Source organism: Saccostrea cucullata, unplaced genomic scaffold (assembly GCF_032062105.1).
Source record: "Saccostrea cucullata isolate Sc308-1 unplaced genomic scaffold, CSIRO_AGI_Scuc_v1 ctg3220, whole genome shotgun sequence".
Classification (NCBI taxonomy): domain Eukaryota; kingdom Metazoa; phylum Mollusca; class Bivalvia; order Ostreida; family Ostreidae; genus Saccostrea; species Saccostrea cuccullata.
The window spans coordinates 57,073-74,521 of NW_026939185.1; the positions used below are offsets into that span (position 1 = coordinate 57,073).

General features: G+C 32.4%; 2 protein-coding genes across 2 annotated transcripts; both read left to right on the forward strand.

The window, feature by feature from the left end:
• The first annotated feature begins 306 nt into the window (after positions 1 to 306).
• On the forward strand, positions 307 to 5,925 carry LOC134252476 (NAD kinase 2, mitochondrial-like). Its single transcript, XM_062734964.1, has 6 exons — positions 307 to 317; positions 713 to 946; positions 1,325 to 1,476; positions 2,968 to 3,111; positions 3,440 to 3,479; positions 4,021 to 5,925. The coding sequence occupies exons 1-6, from the start codon at positions 307 to 309 to the stop codon at positions 4,154 to 4,156; spliced, it is 717 nt and encodes a 238-aa protein (XP_062590948.1). The 3' UTR covers positions 4,157 to 5,925.
• A 1,184-nt stretch (positions 5,926 to 7,109) lies between these two features.
• LOC134252477 (vasculin-like) lies at positions 7,110 to 16,173 on the forward strand. The gene is made up of 7 exons (XM_062734965.1): positions 7,110 to 8,028; positions 8,213 to 8,305; positions 12,816 to 13,037; positions 13,157 to 13,223; positions 14,821 to 14,909; positions 15,520 to 15,627; positions 15,979 to 16,173. The coding sequence occupies exons 2-7, from the start codon at positions 8,234 to 8,236 to the stop codon at positions 16,171 to 16,173; spliced, it is 753 nt and encodes a 250-aa protein (XP_062590949.1). The 5' UTR covers positions 7,110 to 8,028; positions 8,213 to 8,233.
• Positions 16,174 to 17,449: the final 1,276 nt, after the last annotated feature.

Here is a 17,449-nt window from a genome sequence, read left to right on the forward strand (position 1 = left end):
CGCCGTTCTTTTGTTTTTATAGAAAGTTGCACGGAATACCTGATTTCCCGGATTTAACGATACCCTTATATCGGGTATTATACGCGATTTCACCGATAATACCTGATTTTGAGTATTTTCTCCAACCTGGATGGGTATCGCCAAAAATTTCGTATTGTGATATATCACGATTTTTTCCCAGAATATCACGATATTTTTACAAGCAATTTTTACAATGATTTTAAATGAAAATTTATTATTTTTCTTAAAATATGCTAAAAAAACAAATTTTCACTTATTTGAAATCATATATACATATAATTAATTATGTTTGGATGGTAAGATGCAGTTCTTTTTACCTTTTACAACAATTTTTAGACTTTCTGTAATTGTTATTTGAAAGATTGAACAAATAAATGAATAATTTCTGGACTTTATAATATGTACCTACATACCGGTATTTAGGTCTCCGTATCACAATACGTATCATGCAACAAAAAATCGCGATATACCGGTATACCGATAAAACTGCACATCCCTCTTTGAGATGTATAGAAATAAATTATAAAATTTTGTCTCAATCACAAGTTACACAAGGAAAGTTCAAATAACTATTGCCTCTGTTAAAAGGGAGGGGGGGGGGGGCAAAAGGGCCAATGCTGTGTAGCTATAATTTCACCAAAGGCTCCTGGTTCAATGTTTGTTGAATGTCAGAGAATCACTTTTTGTTTAGGTGGAAGCGACGTCAGAGGATTCGCATTACAATGTCTGGACACCATGAGAATGATGAACCAGTAGAACTTCACGACCAGCAACTTGAGTTTTATGAACACCGATTCACAGAACATGTGGGGGAGGGTGAGACGTACAGACAGAATATTAACGTGTCGGAGAACGCCACCACTCCTAGAGTTCTTCCTGTGTTGGCCCTCAATGAGGTTTTTATAGGAGAGTGCCTATCTGCCAGGTACTGGGTCTATTTCTTTCAAAAGTACACTTTCAATTTGCCAGGATATTTTTTTAATGATGTCTTGCTAACCATACAGACAAGTACGTAGTATGATCATAGCAGAATAAAAAGATTGTGAGGGAAGGGTGCTTTTTTATAAACATTCATGACAGGAAAATCTTTTTTAACCTTAGAAAGAGTTTAATGAAAAAAATAATTTTGAAATAAAACTCCTTAGTTTGACTTATATGTAAGCTGTAAATATTACAGGAACATCCAACAAATCTGACACTGTGCAAGTTTTTGAATGCAGAGTTTGTGATAATGAATGCAGGCAGATCAATCCTAATTTGTTTTACAGAACCTTATCTTATTCTCAACATCTTCTTTGAACAGAGTTTCTTACTATGAAATAAATGTAGATGATCACCCGAGTGAGAAGCACAAGAGTTCCGGTATAGCGGTCTGTACTGGGACTGGGTCCAGTTCCTGGTTTTACCACATAAATAACCTCCCTCAACAGGCCATAGAGACAATACTAGGATACGGTAAGGCATCATAATTAATTCTTTTTACTACCTATAAGGTCAGTGAAATTGAAAGATCCTGTTGTATACATTTGTGATTTTTTTTTTTAAGATGATCTATTGTGACCCGAAAGAAATGTCTTAAACACTTAACAGTCCTTATACATGTATGACAAAAATAATCATGTAATGATGTATGGAATTCTAATTCCCTGAAAACCAGTTGCTCTTTCACTGAACTACCAGGGTAATATTATACATGTATTGTGATTTTGTGGGGACAGGTCCTTTTGATACATTATACCCTAGAAATAAACTATACATGCAATCTTATTCAATAAAATTAGATGTTAGATCCGCTTCCATACTCGCTACCCTAGCATCTAACAACATTCCATAGAGGGTCACCTCAGAAGTCAAATTCCATCAACCAATCAAATCGCCGCCTGCAAAATCATCGTATATTTGAAGCACATAAGTCTAGAGTTGTTCCAAATTTGACCTCTGACGTGACCCTTTATGGGATGTTAGATAGTGAGTATGCGAGCAGATCTAACATCTAATTATACCCCCCGCAGAGCTGCCAACCCTTACGATTTTAACGTAAGTATTCTGAAATTAGCATCCAAAATACGCCATACGATTTCTCTCTATATTCTTCCAATTTTGGTTTTTCTTGATCAAAGTTTATAACACCTGAATTTTCATAACTGGCCATCTACATTTTGTACTATTATAATTAAATATATATATAGTCATGATCTTTACATCGCTTGCATGTATCGTCGTTTTTTATTTTTTTGATGGCCAAAATGGAAACGTGCCTCAAATTACTCCGATGGCATGTCCATTTACAAAACATCTACAGCGGCAGGAGGCCTAGGCGGTTGCAGGACCAGGCCTTACTATTTTTCATTTCAGAATGTTGGCAGCTCTGTCCCCGCTTGAAAAGCGTGAGGGTATATAGTAATTGTGATGTCCGGCTGTCTGTCTGTATGTTCGTCTGTTTCACTTTGGGGTACCCATCTCTTATCTGCAACTCCTGTTATACCACTGAATGAAATTTGATGAGACTTTCAGAGAATCATTATTACATAATGCTATTGTGCACCTTCTATTTTACTTTTTGATCCAACACATATTTTGGGTTTCCCAAAGCAGAACATGGACACTGCCATTAAATTACTATATAAGTAGAATTTTTAGCGAGGATTTAATTTTGGCATTTTTAGCGAGGGTGCCGAGATCGCTAAAATTAAATATCGCTAAAAATTAATTGCGTTTTATTTGTAATAGCTTCTTTAATGTGTATTTTAGAATCGCTAAAATAACATCTCACTAAAAATAAATTACCAGGTTTTAAGGACAAATCGCTAAATTTGCGTCTCGCAAAATTTCCACTTATATGGTAATATGGGAGGCGGAGGTGTCATTTAGTGAGCTCATTGCTCACAATACCTCAAGATTTATTAGATTGCTATACATGTACATGTATCTACTTGTTAATTTCAGCCAATGAGTTGATGCCAGACAGACATATGAATTTGTTGGATCCAAACCTCATTTACAAAGTTACTCAAAAATACAATGACTCTCTAAAGTTTGACCCTAGTGAACCCAAAATGGCTTTCACAACCCGGGACCCTGTCCGTAATGGTAAATTAATCAACATTTTACATGTAATCTTATCTTTCAAAGTCCACAATTGTTTCTCAATTTTTATTTCATTACGTTCGGTTTGTTTTTGTTTTAGATCAAATTGATCAATGTGTCATGACAAATGCAATTTCAGAATGTGAATGTTGTATAATATGTAACACAAGATCTTTGGCAGTTTTTAGGGTATATTGACTACCACTCCTGTATTTCTATCACCAATATATGTCCCAGAAGTGTCTCTGAGTTAATTACTTTAAAAAATAAATATATGTTGTTGTTTTTAAACAATTTACTGGATACTTACACATCAAAAACTTTTTTTTAGGTGTCTTTCAAGTGCAGCACCCAAAAGGGTTTGCTACAAAGTAAGTACTTTGATACAGATATCAAGACTAGAGATTAATTGGGTCATAATTTTTAAATACCAGTAATAAGAGGAAGATATCAAAAGGCTTAAAACAGTGTGTAGTAAAACTCAAAGTTAGAAGACACAAAATACATTATTTTTTAAATAATACTGCAAATGCATTTCTTTGCCCCATTTAACATGTAATTCTGATCATTTCTACAGAAAAAATCCCATAAGGGAGGTAATTTTAAAAATGTGGTCAGTGTTATTGAGGGGACTGGCTGTAAAAAAAAAATAATGGAGCATTGGGGGGGGAGCATAACATATAAAGTCATGCACTATTCAGTAAAACACACTTATAGTGAACATGCCTGTAACAAATTGACACTTAATAATGCAAAAATAATTTCGAAATTTATTGTAAATTTACCAGATGTAACAATTTACGCTCATAATGAAGCAAAATCTTCTGACCCTGAAACTTTGTTATAAGCAATAAAGCTGCATTTAGACTCTCTCTGGTATGAGTTATCTATGTGTGATCTTTTTCCTGACAGAATTCAGATCTGTTCTCGGATGTGGGACGCTTGTTTGGTGGTGGATGGTGGCTCCTCCTTTAAGTTTAATGACGGAGCCATCGCAACATTGGAGATCAAAGAGGAGGACTCCCTCAAGACGGTCGTGTTCGACTGAATTGTTATCTGTGATAACATTATCTTATTCTCGTATGACTCTGTACACACTTGGTTCCAGTTCCACCTGTATATGGCATTACTCATCATAATAATCAATTCTTTTTAAAGACCAGGTCTTATTTCAATTTTACTCAGGTTTATGTGTTGTATTGAATATGCTCTGTTGAAGATACTTGTATATGTTTATATATTTGTTATACATGTATAAACTTTTTTACCTACGAAAATGGATATTATCTAAAAACTTTTTACATAAGAAAATGGATATTATCTACATGTCCTTTTAAAAAATACCTGAAGTGGAAATTTAAGTATTTTTGTACTAAGATGTCCATGGCTTCTGATTGGTAGAGCTTATTTGACTTCAACAGAATTTTGTATGATCAGTCACTGAGCTAGACTCCTCCCAAGCACATCATAATTTATCATTAGAGATTTTGTTTGCTATTATCTTATAGACATTAATCCCAGTTGAATTGAATGGCTTTATAACAAGAAACAAACTGTGAATTGAAATATATCCAATTTTTTGATCACTTAAAAAAAAGAAGAATCATTTTATTTGTTTGGAGACCACCTGTCTGGAGTTTGTAAGGCATTGTATGACCTCGTTCTGTCCATTTCATATTATTCTCATGTAAATGTATTACATTCAGTTGATGCAATTTGCTTATCTTGGCTATACAAATTCAGAAAGAGTTCTATTGTATTTGAATGACAATTGCTCTTGAACAAATATTTTAAGCTCACCTGAGCTAAAGGCTTATAGTAGCTTGCTTTTCATGATCTTAATTTGTTAAGTTGTCTTGTCGTAATTAATTTTTCACATTTCCATCTTCTTCTGCAAAACATACTTGCCACAGCGTATCACCCTTAGTTGAAGGGAACTCAAGTTTGTCCAAATGAAGTTCCACACCCTCTTTCAAGGGGAAATAATTGTGAAAATTTAATGGCATCTTTAAAAGATCTCCTCCAGAATCAATGGTCTAGAAAATGAAATATATAGATAAAGCCTTACAGAGTGTAGATTCAAGTATGTTCAAATTGTGCCTCTCCCCCCAGGGTTAGGATGGGGCCACATCAGGTAATCAAAGTTTATTATGTTATTTATATGGAAAAAGGATATTTTAAATTTTTCTTCTCAAAAACAGCAAAGCAATAAATGTCATATTTAAACTAAAGCATCCTCAGATTATGCAGATTCAAGTTTATTCAAATCATCCCCCCACTCTAGTTTAAGTGAGAAATATATACATGAATAGGAAACATTTGCTGAAAATGTTCTCAAGAATAAAAAATCCAAGATTAGTTGCATTTATACATTAGCATTGTCAGGCAGCAAAAATTGAATTTTTTTTTATCATATCCCCTGGGGATAGAATGGACTCACAATATTTGATCAGTTTTACACAGGGATATATGGGGAGATCTGATGGAAAAACAACAGAATGATAGAGGCTAGGGTGAGCATTGTGGTCTTTGGGCCTATAGCTTATAAAATTTAGTTGCTTTTGATGGAGAGTAGTTGGAGGACGATTAAAATTTAATGGAATCTCTCCAGTTTTGTTTCTTGTTCACTTTAAAGTCTAGGATCTTGGAACTCTCAAATATTCTTGTAAATGGGACTTTATTTTATCGTTATTTATAAAGGTAATGTTATGATATCTCATATGCTGCCATACATAGATGGAACATTGAACAATCAAATGTTTTAATTTTTGAAATCTCAATGAGAATATATGTATTAAAGTGAATTCATGAAGTGCCTTTGGGTGTTTTCTTAATTTTTTATGGTTCATTCAATCAATATGATCTGTGAGCTGTATCTTGGTGAACAAACATTCTTATTTTTACAAAAAGGACATGCGGTTAGAAAATATTAATTAGTTAAAAGTAAGACGTGTAGCAGGAAAACAAAAGAGAAGGCTGCATGGTTATAATTCTTACAAGTCAGTCTTTTCACTTTCTGACCAAGAATATTAACTGGAAAGATCAATAAAAAGCTTTAAAAAAAAGAACTCAGTAATTGTTGATGATACTCAACAAATAATGTATCTGAGTACATGAGCTAGTTTAATTACATTAAAAATATTTTGAATACCTTCTTTGAACAAAAACAAATAAAATATGTTGATGAAAGTGAATAGCTCTACTTGATATAAGTCTCAGCATATGAAGTTTGATAAAAATATGTAGATAATATGATGGACACAGATTTGAATTCAAGATTAAAGAAATGGACATGGTCAAGAACGTTGATGAAATTGAATAACTCTCATCAATATGGTGTAAGCATATAAAAATATAAAAGTTGATAATATCTCAAATAATTTCTTTGAAATTTAGCTTAACGTGAATTTAAAGTCAAGGTCAAAGAAAAGGTCAAGGTCAAAAAAATGTTCATGAACTTTTATAGCTCTTAATATAGTAGGCTTGCTTAAATTAGACCTATCTTAAATAGTTTTTTTTAACCAAGCTTTTTTTAGCATTTTAAGGTAAGTGGGGTCAAGGTCAAAGCAGGAATCTATAATATACAGAACCCTGGTCAAAGGAAAGGCCAAGGCCCAAAAAAAAGAATGTAGGACGGACATGAGGCATTAAAAAAATTAAAGATGGTCTTATGTCAGTTAGAATGCAAAAAAAAAAATAAAATAAAATAAAAAAAACTATATATTTTGATTTTCTGTAACTTTTCAGTTCTGTCGTTCGCATTTTTACAGCCAATGATACAGTGCGCTAGCTTGAATAAATAAATCGGAATATCCCAGGTGCCAATTAATCAGGGTATTAAATTTATGGACACCGTGTGATTTTTTTTTAAAATATATTTTTTAATTTTAAAAAGGCCATTGTCTTATTAAATAAATTTTACCATTTCTTATTTTTTTATTTTCGAAATGTTTATCACAAACCTTTGGAAAGATGTTGAGTTCGGCAAAGTTCTCGTGTTGAATTGTGGGAAATTTTAGTCGCCATATTTGTTTTCTGTTGAAAGTGTAGTGAGAGTGCGAAAAAAATCTGCCTATGCTTTCTACGTTTGTAATACAAGGAGATTGACAGTGTATTTAACGAATGCTGTAAGAAACATTTTTTGAGAATTTACAATCGAAGTGGGTGTTTGTGAATTATTACTAAATGAAAAGACAGAAACAAATTCCAAGTAAACACTTTTTATCCATGTGCATTTGAATTGTGACAGATTATTTTTCACACGGCGGGAAAACGTTTCAGTTGTATGTGTCAAGCATTTGTATTCTATGTAAGAGTTTATAAGCAAGTTTACAGTGTACAAGAAAATACGTATTGTCTTTCAGGAACAATTTATTCGTGGAAGACATAGTAAGAACGTCAACTATTTCAGGAGAAGACAACCTCAAGGCCAATCAGTGAAGACGACCAGATGACGATAGCATGGCAGTTCTGACGATTTATAATCTTTGATATGATTTCTTATTTGTCCAAAACCCTCTCAAGAATCAACAATTTTTAGCGGAGAGTAAATGGGGAAGATATGTAAGAAATCATGACCAGCTAGTACATATTTCACCAGATTTGGACTGTTTTGTTTTTTGATTTTTTTTTAAATTTTGCATATATACAATTATGAGTACATGACTGTGGCAAAATAAGTGAGCGAGGATTATCCTCTTAGGATAAGTGCCACGGCATTTGTCTTTGCGTGGTATGGTTGATAACGTTTGAAGTCTATTGATTTGTGAGTGTTGAAATCCCAGAGTGCTTGTGTTGTTTAAAAAACTGATCACATTGTGCAAGTGCCTTACATGTTGGAACTTTCATGAAATATTTGGAAGTGCATCGTAGAAAAAAAAGAGGGTTTGGTGATCATTGTGGACACGGTTTACATCAAAGGTAATTTATTAGGTTCCAATTTGTGAAGATTACAATTCTTGATGTTACAAGAGCTACATGACATCAACGGCTTTAAAAAATCAATGCTTCTGCTGATGTAGTCAAATACTAGATGGAATAAAGTCTTAATGAAAAGAAAATTTCATTTATTTTAGTATTGTTAACTTTCACTATATTTTCACAGCCCATTCATCATGATGATGTGATGGCAGCTCACAACGCTCCAAAGCACGACTTTGCACCAGCCTGGCTCAAGATTCCATCACAGGAGAATCCTGTAAGTATTAGGCCAGATTGAATTCTTAAAAAGTTATTTAAAGAAAGGAAGAGAGATTTCATGTTTTTAAATGCTTTGAGTAACTCGTAGCAATGAACAATAGGTATACAGGGACCAACCTAGACTTAAAATTTAGGGAGACTTCACTTCTCCCTCAGAGAAATTTAGGGAGAAGTTTTAAAATTTAGGGAGACTTCTTGGCGCGCGCGGCGCTCACTGATCATTAAAACTTTTTAAAAATGAAACCATTTCATTGTTTATAACTTAAAATACATTTCATTAATTTTTTTGTATTGACATCCTAGTAAAAATAATCAAAATAAAAGAGAGAGAGATAGAGAATCTGATTTTTTTTTCTTTTTTGCAATTACAAGGTATATCAAGCAAAAAAAAAAAATTATAAAACTGTTTTTTTTTTTCATTTTCCATAATATGCACAATTAACTTTTGAATTTTATCCTCAAGTTTTCATTTCAAATTTTCAGTGTCATAGAATGGTACAAGTTTTTGTTATTTTATTTTCAAAAATTGTTTTTAATATTATTTTTTTTTTTTATTTCTGAAAAAAGTTTTGGTGTACTACATGTACTACATACTGCATGCTGATTGAACTCCGTATATCAGACGTGTAATTTCTTGGACAGTGATAACTCCACAATTTAACAGTAAAAGTATGTCTGTATTCACAGCATGAAATAATTATTTGGCGATAAAAAGATCTAAAATCATCATCATCTTTGGCATGACATCGATAGCTGACCAGCTGTTTTGCGTCTGGTTGTGCATAACTTGTAACAATGGACTTTTTCATACTCGGAAGCGTAAAATCTAGAGGAGTTCCGACAGAGTATTCGACGCATTAGTCATTTGTAGCGAAACAGGTGCAAGTGTCCTGCTGTTTCGTTTATTCCAGCAGTAATTAAACAAGATTTATAAATTACTGAGGGTTCTACCATGTTTCTTAATAGATTCTTTTATTATTTTCAATAAAGGGTTTGCAAATGTTAAGGCGACTTGAACTTCGCTTTCATGATAAATTACGGCGAAGTTTAGAGCCCAAAAGCGACTATTTCGCCTCAGTCGCCCCCTAGGTTGGTCCTTGGGTATAATCATGAAAAGTTAGTTACTGCCTATACAAGTTACAACAGAAAAGATATGTTTATCCTATTTTATGAAATCCTGATTTTAATTTTTTTTATTTTTATCTGTAAATACAGTCTTCACGAAAACTTTTCAAATTAACTGGCCAGTCGGACCAGTGAACTTTCAAAATTTACTGGCTCACCAAAATTTTTACTGGCCCCTTAATTAAAAAAAAAAATAAAATAAATACATTTTCATAACTGTAAATTTATACATGTTTACATACTTCAACTTTTGAAATGCCGCCATTTTTTGTCCTTTGTCGTGTTTTGGTAAGTTGTTTGTTGGAACTTCGCACATTTTATGTACTAGTTAATAGTTACTAGCTAGTTCCGGTTGTTACATAATACATCCATGTTATAATAGGGTTATGATAATACGATTCAACAACATGTGCTTGTTCTTTTTATTTAATATATTAATGAAATTTATGCAAGTAAGACAGGTAAAAAATATATTGACTGTGTATGATTTTAATAATCAAAAAGCCCATCGGACTTCTTGAATTTTGATTTTCACTGACCCAACATCAAAATTCACTGGCCTCGGTCTTTGGACCTTTGAGTTTTCGTGAAGACTGTAAATGAGAATTAATAATTAAGCATGGCCTCATTTGATATATGAAAAAGCCATGCAACATGTAATATTTTCATATTTTACAGAAAAAGAATTGAGAATGCATTAAACTTCAGAATATTTATGATTTGTTTTTAAATCCTTTGTATCGTTAGTTAATTTTCTATCATAATGGATGGAGATATCAATAGAATATTTGAGAAACATGTGAGATAATTTTAGGACATCAAATGGAAAAAAGTAGAACAAAACTTTATTTTGTATATTAAACATTGTTAAATGTAAATACAATGTTTTTTTTTTATGGCGTAATTAGATGTCATATTTTACTTCAGTCAGGTTTACGCGAAGCACGTGTCAGTGGGTGCATCCGCAATGAACAATGTAAACCAATAGTAAAACGTTCACAATGAATAATATGAATATAAAATTAAATCAATTGTATCTTCAATTAATACTACTACAAAACACCCATTAACTACGCAGAAACTTCGTTATGGTTGTTGCATGTAAACTCATTTGACAAATCACATTTTGGGACCGATAACTGTAATACAAGCAATCTTAATTAAATCCTAAAATGTTTCAAATTAAACAGAATACAACAAGACTTAAAGAGTGATTTCTTAGATTAGCTTTTACATTCTTCAGTCCAGTTACAAATATCCTGTTGTGAGCAGTAATGCCAGTATTATGTATTTTCAGGCAACTCCATTTGTTTACCGCGCCTTATCGTAAGTCGATCGTACTTGTAACATTAGAGTCATGGTTGTAGTTATCTGCAATCACTGATTACATCAGAACAAACTCTGCTCACATGGCACATTGTGCACTATTTGTTCACGTGAAATTTATGTCTTCACATAATTACGAAAAGAAATTACATTGATGCTTAGAGGAGACATTTCTCTCACTTGTAAGGTCAGTATTTTCTTAAGATTTTGTCGAGCAATAACCAAGGCATCAGGCCCTATACTGTATTTTGTTAAGACTATTTTTTTTAATTTGATTATATGTTACTGGAAACTTACCTATTTGCAGACTTTTGAAATTAAGTTTTTCTTGATCTAAAGAATTTCAATCTTTTCTATATATAATTAGATGTCAGTTTTAAATCTTTTCCATAGAAGCCAATAATAAAACAAGAGTTTCATCAAACCTGTAATTTATAGCATATTAAAAATAGGACCAAACCTGCATATGATGACAACATATTAAATATGGTGTTGCAACAATAGCTTAGAGTTAACACATTGTGCTTTTTCATTTAAGAAAATTGAAATAATTTCCAGTAAATGTAGCAAAGATTTGGGTATTTTCTTTAGTAAATTGTTAAGTAACACCTTTGACTTTTATCGTGTTTATTAACAATGATTAATGCTCTTACTGTTACGTGAGATTGATTTTATTACGCAATACATTGTGCTTGTGAAAATTTTATTCTCACTTGTAATAGTATTTCTTAAGATTTTGTCGAGCAATAACCACCATTTGTGAAAGTTTTGTGCGATTGAAGAGTCATTGACTATCTTGTGAAAATAAGGTGTCACAAGAAATTAAGTGATCTACAGAATTTCAATCTCTATATATACAACAGTAAAAAATTTCCATGTATAATAATAATCACAGAGTTTCATCAAACCTGTAATTTATAGCATATTAAAAATAGGACCAAACCTGCATATGATGACAACATACATCTTATTGCAACAAGGCTTAGTTAACACACTGAAATTAAGAAAATTGAAATTAATTTCCAGTAATAAGCAAACGGCGTAGTCTTTGTAGAATTGTTAAGTAACACCTTTGACTTTTATCGTGTTTATTAACAATGATTAATGCTCTTTCAGATAGTGAGAGTGATTTTTTTTTTTTTTTGAAAAAGTATTTCACATCTAATTTTAAAGAATAAAAATTTATTTTTATTTAAGTTATGAGTATGTTGCATAATTAGACACGTTAAAAGTGAAATTCAGCATGAAATGTTTAGTTTTCTTCTGCAATGAAATTTTAGCAAGATGTGTTATTTTCAACAAATCAAAATTTAAAATGGCTTCCTATGGCCATTATTACAATGGACATGTTATCAAGACAAATCAATATTGACCCCCAAAAGAGAAAGACCCCAAACAATATTATGTACATATCAAGGAACTTGGTTTGCTTAGGATTTTGATTCAGTTTTAATCTTCAATCCTTGTTAATGAAATTGTGTTAAAACAAGCCAAGATGCATATGCTTTACATTTGTGACACATTAAACTGTGTTAAGTTTAAATGAATTTTTAAATAATTAAATAATTGAACAATAAGACATTTTCATTTTTACTGTAGATTATTCAAGTTTTATTCTGATGAAACATTTTTGAATCAAAATAACAAAAACAATCAAAATTATTTACTTTGCAATTGAAGTAGGAAAAAATCTAAAGATAAATTTGAATTTCACAAAGAACTGTGAACTGTATTTTTAATGCAAACTTATCAATTTTCAAAGGTTGAAATATGAATATTTTTTAATCATGCTCAATTTATAGATATTCATATAAATTTTCATAAAACAATTTAAAATAATTACTTGGGAAAACAAAACAACTTTGGTAAAATGTGTTCTTTCACTGTAGAAATCAACGGAAAACAGAAAATATTTTTAAAGCATCCTAATGTTACAGTAATTTCATACATGTTTTACCGGGGACAATGCTGATGAAAAGGAAGGCAATAACAATTTACCAGAAGCACATTAAGATTAAATATATATCTGATTATATATAATGATCAAATTTGTATAGATGAATGGTGCCTATCCAGGATACTATGATCTCTATGCTGGTCCATTTGACTACTACGGAGAGCAGCCATTCTTTAGTAGTTATCCCAGTAACAGAAAGAAAAATCATTATGAGAAAGAAGGAAGGTCCAATTCTAAAGAGGGAAAAGAGAAGGATAACAGTGAGAGGTCGAAGGCAAAGGAAGAAGAGGACGGAGAAAAACCAACATTTCAGGAAGACTTTGTACGTTCATAATTCTGTTGTATAAATCAATTTAGCAGGATTTCCAAGTAATGTAACAAATCAAATCTCTAAATGATGTGTATTAATGATTAATGTTTTATTTCTTTGCTTCATTTTAGCCCTCACTCAATGGGGATGAAAGTGGCGAGAAAACCAGCAAGACAGCAAATGGTGGGAGTGTCTGGGGTAAACAGAATTACAATGTTATACCTGCTTAACCAGATCATTCAGTTTATTATTTAGCTCACCTGAAAATAAGGCTCAAATGGGTATTAAAATTTCTAATCACAAATTTTGTCCGTCTTCCGTCTGTCTCCTGTCCGGTCTGTCTGTCCGTCTGTCAATTTCCAGTCTGTCTGTCCGTCTGTCTGTCCGTCTGTCTGTCCTTCTGTAAACTTTTCACATTTTCTACTTCTTCTCAAGAACCATTTGGGCCAATTTTGACCAAACCTTGGTACAAAAGCATTGTTGGGTGAAAGGAACATAAATTGTTAAAATGATGGACATATCCCCTGTGAAGGGGAGATGTATCAAGCAAGGCAAAAATAGGGTTGGAATCATTAAAAAATCTTCAGGTTTCTCAATAACCACAAACAGTAAAGCTGAATCTTATTGGAAGCATTTGGGGTAGTGTAGATTCTAAATTGTTCAATTCATGATGGGGGAGGGCGGGGAAACAATTTGGGGAATCAAAGTTTTATATAGAAATATATAGGAAAAATTTTGAAAATCTTTCTCAAAACCACTGGGCCAAAAAGCTGAAACTTAAATGTGGAAGCATCCTGGTATAAAGAACTGTCACATCATGACCCCTGGAGGAAGGGCGAGGCCACAATGGGGAATCCTAAAAGTTTTAGATAGAAATATATAAACATCTTTATTTGATTTCTTCTCAAGAACCACTGCCAGAAAAGCTAATCTTATTTAACAAGCAGTTGGTATAATGTAGATTCTAAAATAATTACGTGTTGGGCTAACAGGGCCACAATGGGGAATCAAAGTTTTAGATAGAAATATATAGGAAAAATCTTTGAAACTTTCTTCTCAAGAACCATGGGCCAGAAAAGCTGAAATTATTGGAAGCATCCTGGTTAAGTAGATTTTAAATTGTTTAATCATGATGTTGTGGGGAAGGGCGGGGCCACAATGGGGAATCAAAGTTTTAGATAGAAATATATAGGAAAAATCTTTGAAAATATGTCTCAAGAACCACTTGATTATATATAGCTGAAATTATGTGGACAATCCTGGGTAGTGTACACATTCTAAATTGTAGGAATTATGACCCCCAGTTTGGCTAAGGGCGGGGCCATTATAGGGAATCAAAGTTTTAGATAGAAATATATAGGAAAAATCTTTGAAAATCTTCTTCTCAAGAACCACAGGGCCAGAAAAAGTGAAGCTTATGTGGAAGCATTCTGGGGCAGTGTAAATTCTAAATTGTAGGAATCATGACCCCCAGGGGAAGGGCGGGGCCATTATAGGGATTTCAAAGTTTTTAAATATATAGGAAAAATCTTTAAAATCTTCTTCTCAGGAACCACTGGGCCAAAAAAGCTGAAACATATGTGCCTATGGAAGGATTAATGGGTTATTGTAGATTTCAAAATGTCTAAATTATGAAGTGGGGTAAAGGGGATGCATTATGTATAACAAGGGGGAAATCTGGTAAAGAACAGAATGGTCAACACTTCTCAGGTGAGCGATGTGGCCCATGGGCCACTTGTTGTGTTTGAAATATCAGTTAATCAAGCATTGAAATTTTTATGATGTCTATTTATAGAACATCCTCCTCATGGGAAAAACAGTGCTTCTAAATTTGGAGAGCGTGGACCATCATCTAACATTTATAAATCATTAGTGCCAAATAAGGTGAGATAACTGTCTTATCATGTCTCGTATCTACTTTCGAAGAATCAAATTGCTTTGTTTGGGACAACTTATGTACTCAAATGTATATCAAATGTAGGGATGGGTATCGCCAAAAATTTCGTATCGCGATATATCACGATTTTTTCCCCACAATATCACGATAATATGATATTTTTAAAAGCAGATTTTACAATGATTTTACAAAAAAGTCATTATTTTGCTAAAAATATGCTAGAAAAACAAAAGTTTACTCTCTTGAAATTTTTATGTATATAAAATCAATTATGTTTGGATGGTAAGATGCCGTTCTTTTCACTTTTAACAACATTTTTTATACTTTCTGTAATTGTAATTTGAAAGATTGAACAAATAAATAAATAATTTTCTGGACTTTATAATATGTACCTAAAGACCGGTATTCAGGTCTCCGTATCACGATACATATCACGCAACAAAAAATCGCGATATATCGGTATACCGATAAAATCGCACATCCCTAATCAAATGGTTAAAATAATGTGTACTGCATACATCATTCATTAAAGAATTTGGGTTTAAAAAATGCTGAGATTTAAAAACATGTAAAAACATTAATGATTAATATTGATAGCTCCAGGGTTCCGTGAATAGAAAACCAAAGGAGAATGTCCGCTTTAATGGGGGATTTTCAAGTAGCAGCAAACCACTCACTCCCCCTGGAATTTCCCCGAGTAAAGAGGTATGTACTACAACACTAATCATAATAGCATTTTTTTTTTCTCATAATAAAACCCTCAAGTAGTCTATCTAAAAAAAAATTAGATAAAAGTTTCAAAATAAATATTTAATAATGTCTTACTTTACTGCTGACATACCTTTTATTAGCTATGTATAAAATAAAATACTGCCTGAATATTGAAGCATCTCGCCAAATCCTGGATTTTCAACATACATGTAGCTGATGTAAACATACATTTATAATGTTATTAAAATATTATAAAATTATGACATCTACATATAGGTGCTCTTTAACATTGTACTTTTGATGAGATTCCATGACTTTTCTGATGTGGGTTATTTTGATCTATAGGGATCACAGCAGTCTCCAACACCTCCTATGGAGATTCTGAATACCCGCCTTGTAACACAGCCAAGAAATCTCGGCGACAAGAAAAGTGAATTTCTACGAGCTCTGCGGCGAGAAAATTCAGGGTATTCACCAGATGATGCACAAAGAGCTGGAAGAAAGGTAAAGGGAAAAAAGCGATGGGTACATGTCTCTTAAAACAATTTTCACACCATACCTATATAACTACAAAATCTCAATTTCTATGTACAGTAAAACTCAGTTAGAGCGAAGTCCTGGGGACCTTTGAATTTAATTCACTATCCATATAATAAATTCCTATAACTATATATAGAGAATTTGCAATATGCATGTTTTTGTTCAAGTATTATTATCAAATATGCTAGAAAGCAATTATTGATTATTACAAAAAATATCTTGAATAACTAAGATTTAATTTATGTATTGAATCTTATATTCAAATACTTAATGAAATAAGGTCAGTTCAATTCATCAAATTTTGAGATCTTTGAAAATTGAAATTCATTATAAAGGATGTAAATTTCATTATATTTACCGTATTTCGGGGAATACAATACGCACTTTTTTCCTAAAATAAATTACTGTGAGAAAGGGATGCATATTTTACACCACAATGGGATTTTGACAAGTTTTTCTTTCAGGTGAAACACGGCTATCATACGTACATACCGTAGTATTACCTAGAGACATATGCAATTTCTTTTGTTTATTGCCATATTTTAAACTTCGGAAAGTTATTGTTGGAAGGTATGCTTCTTAAAAATGTCACTTTCACAATCTTTTGATACCAAAATAACATGAAAAAGTAAGTTAAAAGTAATTTGAGCTGCATGTTGATTGTCTCCGAGGAGGCGCCATTACCGATGTTATTTTTAGACGTTAACTCATGCTTATGTCACGTGTTTCCGTAATGATAGTGCACATGCACCTTATCTGCCAGACAAAGTAATAAATAATTTTTTAATGAAATACAATAAAATAAATATTAATTTTAGGTTTAAAATAACTCATTGATAATCTGCAACAATATTAAACACCCCTCCATACGTCCCAATGAAAGGAAGCCAATGTTGTGACACACGTGCGCTTGTCAAATGATAATTACCTATCAACACCCCTCGGGGCAATTAAATGTCTACCGACTCCAAAGCAATGTTTTTACAGTTACAGCACTGATTATTTACTGCCATGTTAATTGCTTTGATTATTTTCTTTGTTAAAAAGGGGGGTCGGTTTATGACCTTTTGTATGTGTGAGCATGTGTTGATTACGGCACTTTAAACAATTAAACACTTGTTAAATGTAATTTTACCTTATCTTATACTTATCAGCCTCTTGTTTAACTGATTGAGAGTTGACAAATGAAATATGAAGTATGCTAAAACTTTTAATAAAAGTGGTATCATTTAGAAAATAAGATATCCGCGAAGATTTAGAAGAGGAAAATCGTAGT

Bases quoted from the DNA above. Each gene is read 5' to 3' on its own strand.
- LOC134252476 (XM_062734964.1), top strand. The intron at 3,112-3,439 runs GTAAATTAATCA...ACTTTTTTTTAG, and splicing joins CCGGGACCCTGTCCGTAATG to GTGTCTTTCAAGTGCAGCAC. The intron at 3,480-4,020 runs GTAAGTACTTTG...TTTTCCTGACAG, and splicing joins CCAAAAGGGTTTGCTACAAA to AATTCAGATCTGTTCTCGGA.
- LOC134252477 (XM_062734965.1), top strand. From the start codon at position 8,234: ATGGCAGCTCACAACGCTCCAAAGCACGACTTTGCACCAGCCTGGCTC. The intron at 8,306-12,815 runs GTAAGTATTAGG...AAATTTGTATAG, and splicing joins TTCCATCACAGGAGAATCCT to ATGAATGGTGCCTATCCAGG. The intron at 13,038-13,156 runs GTACGTTCATAA...GCTTCATTTTAG, and splicing joins CAACATTTCAGGAAGACTTT to CCCTCACTCAATGGGGATGA.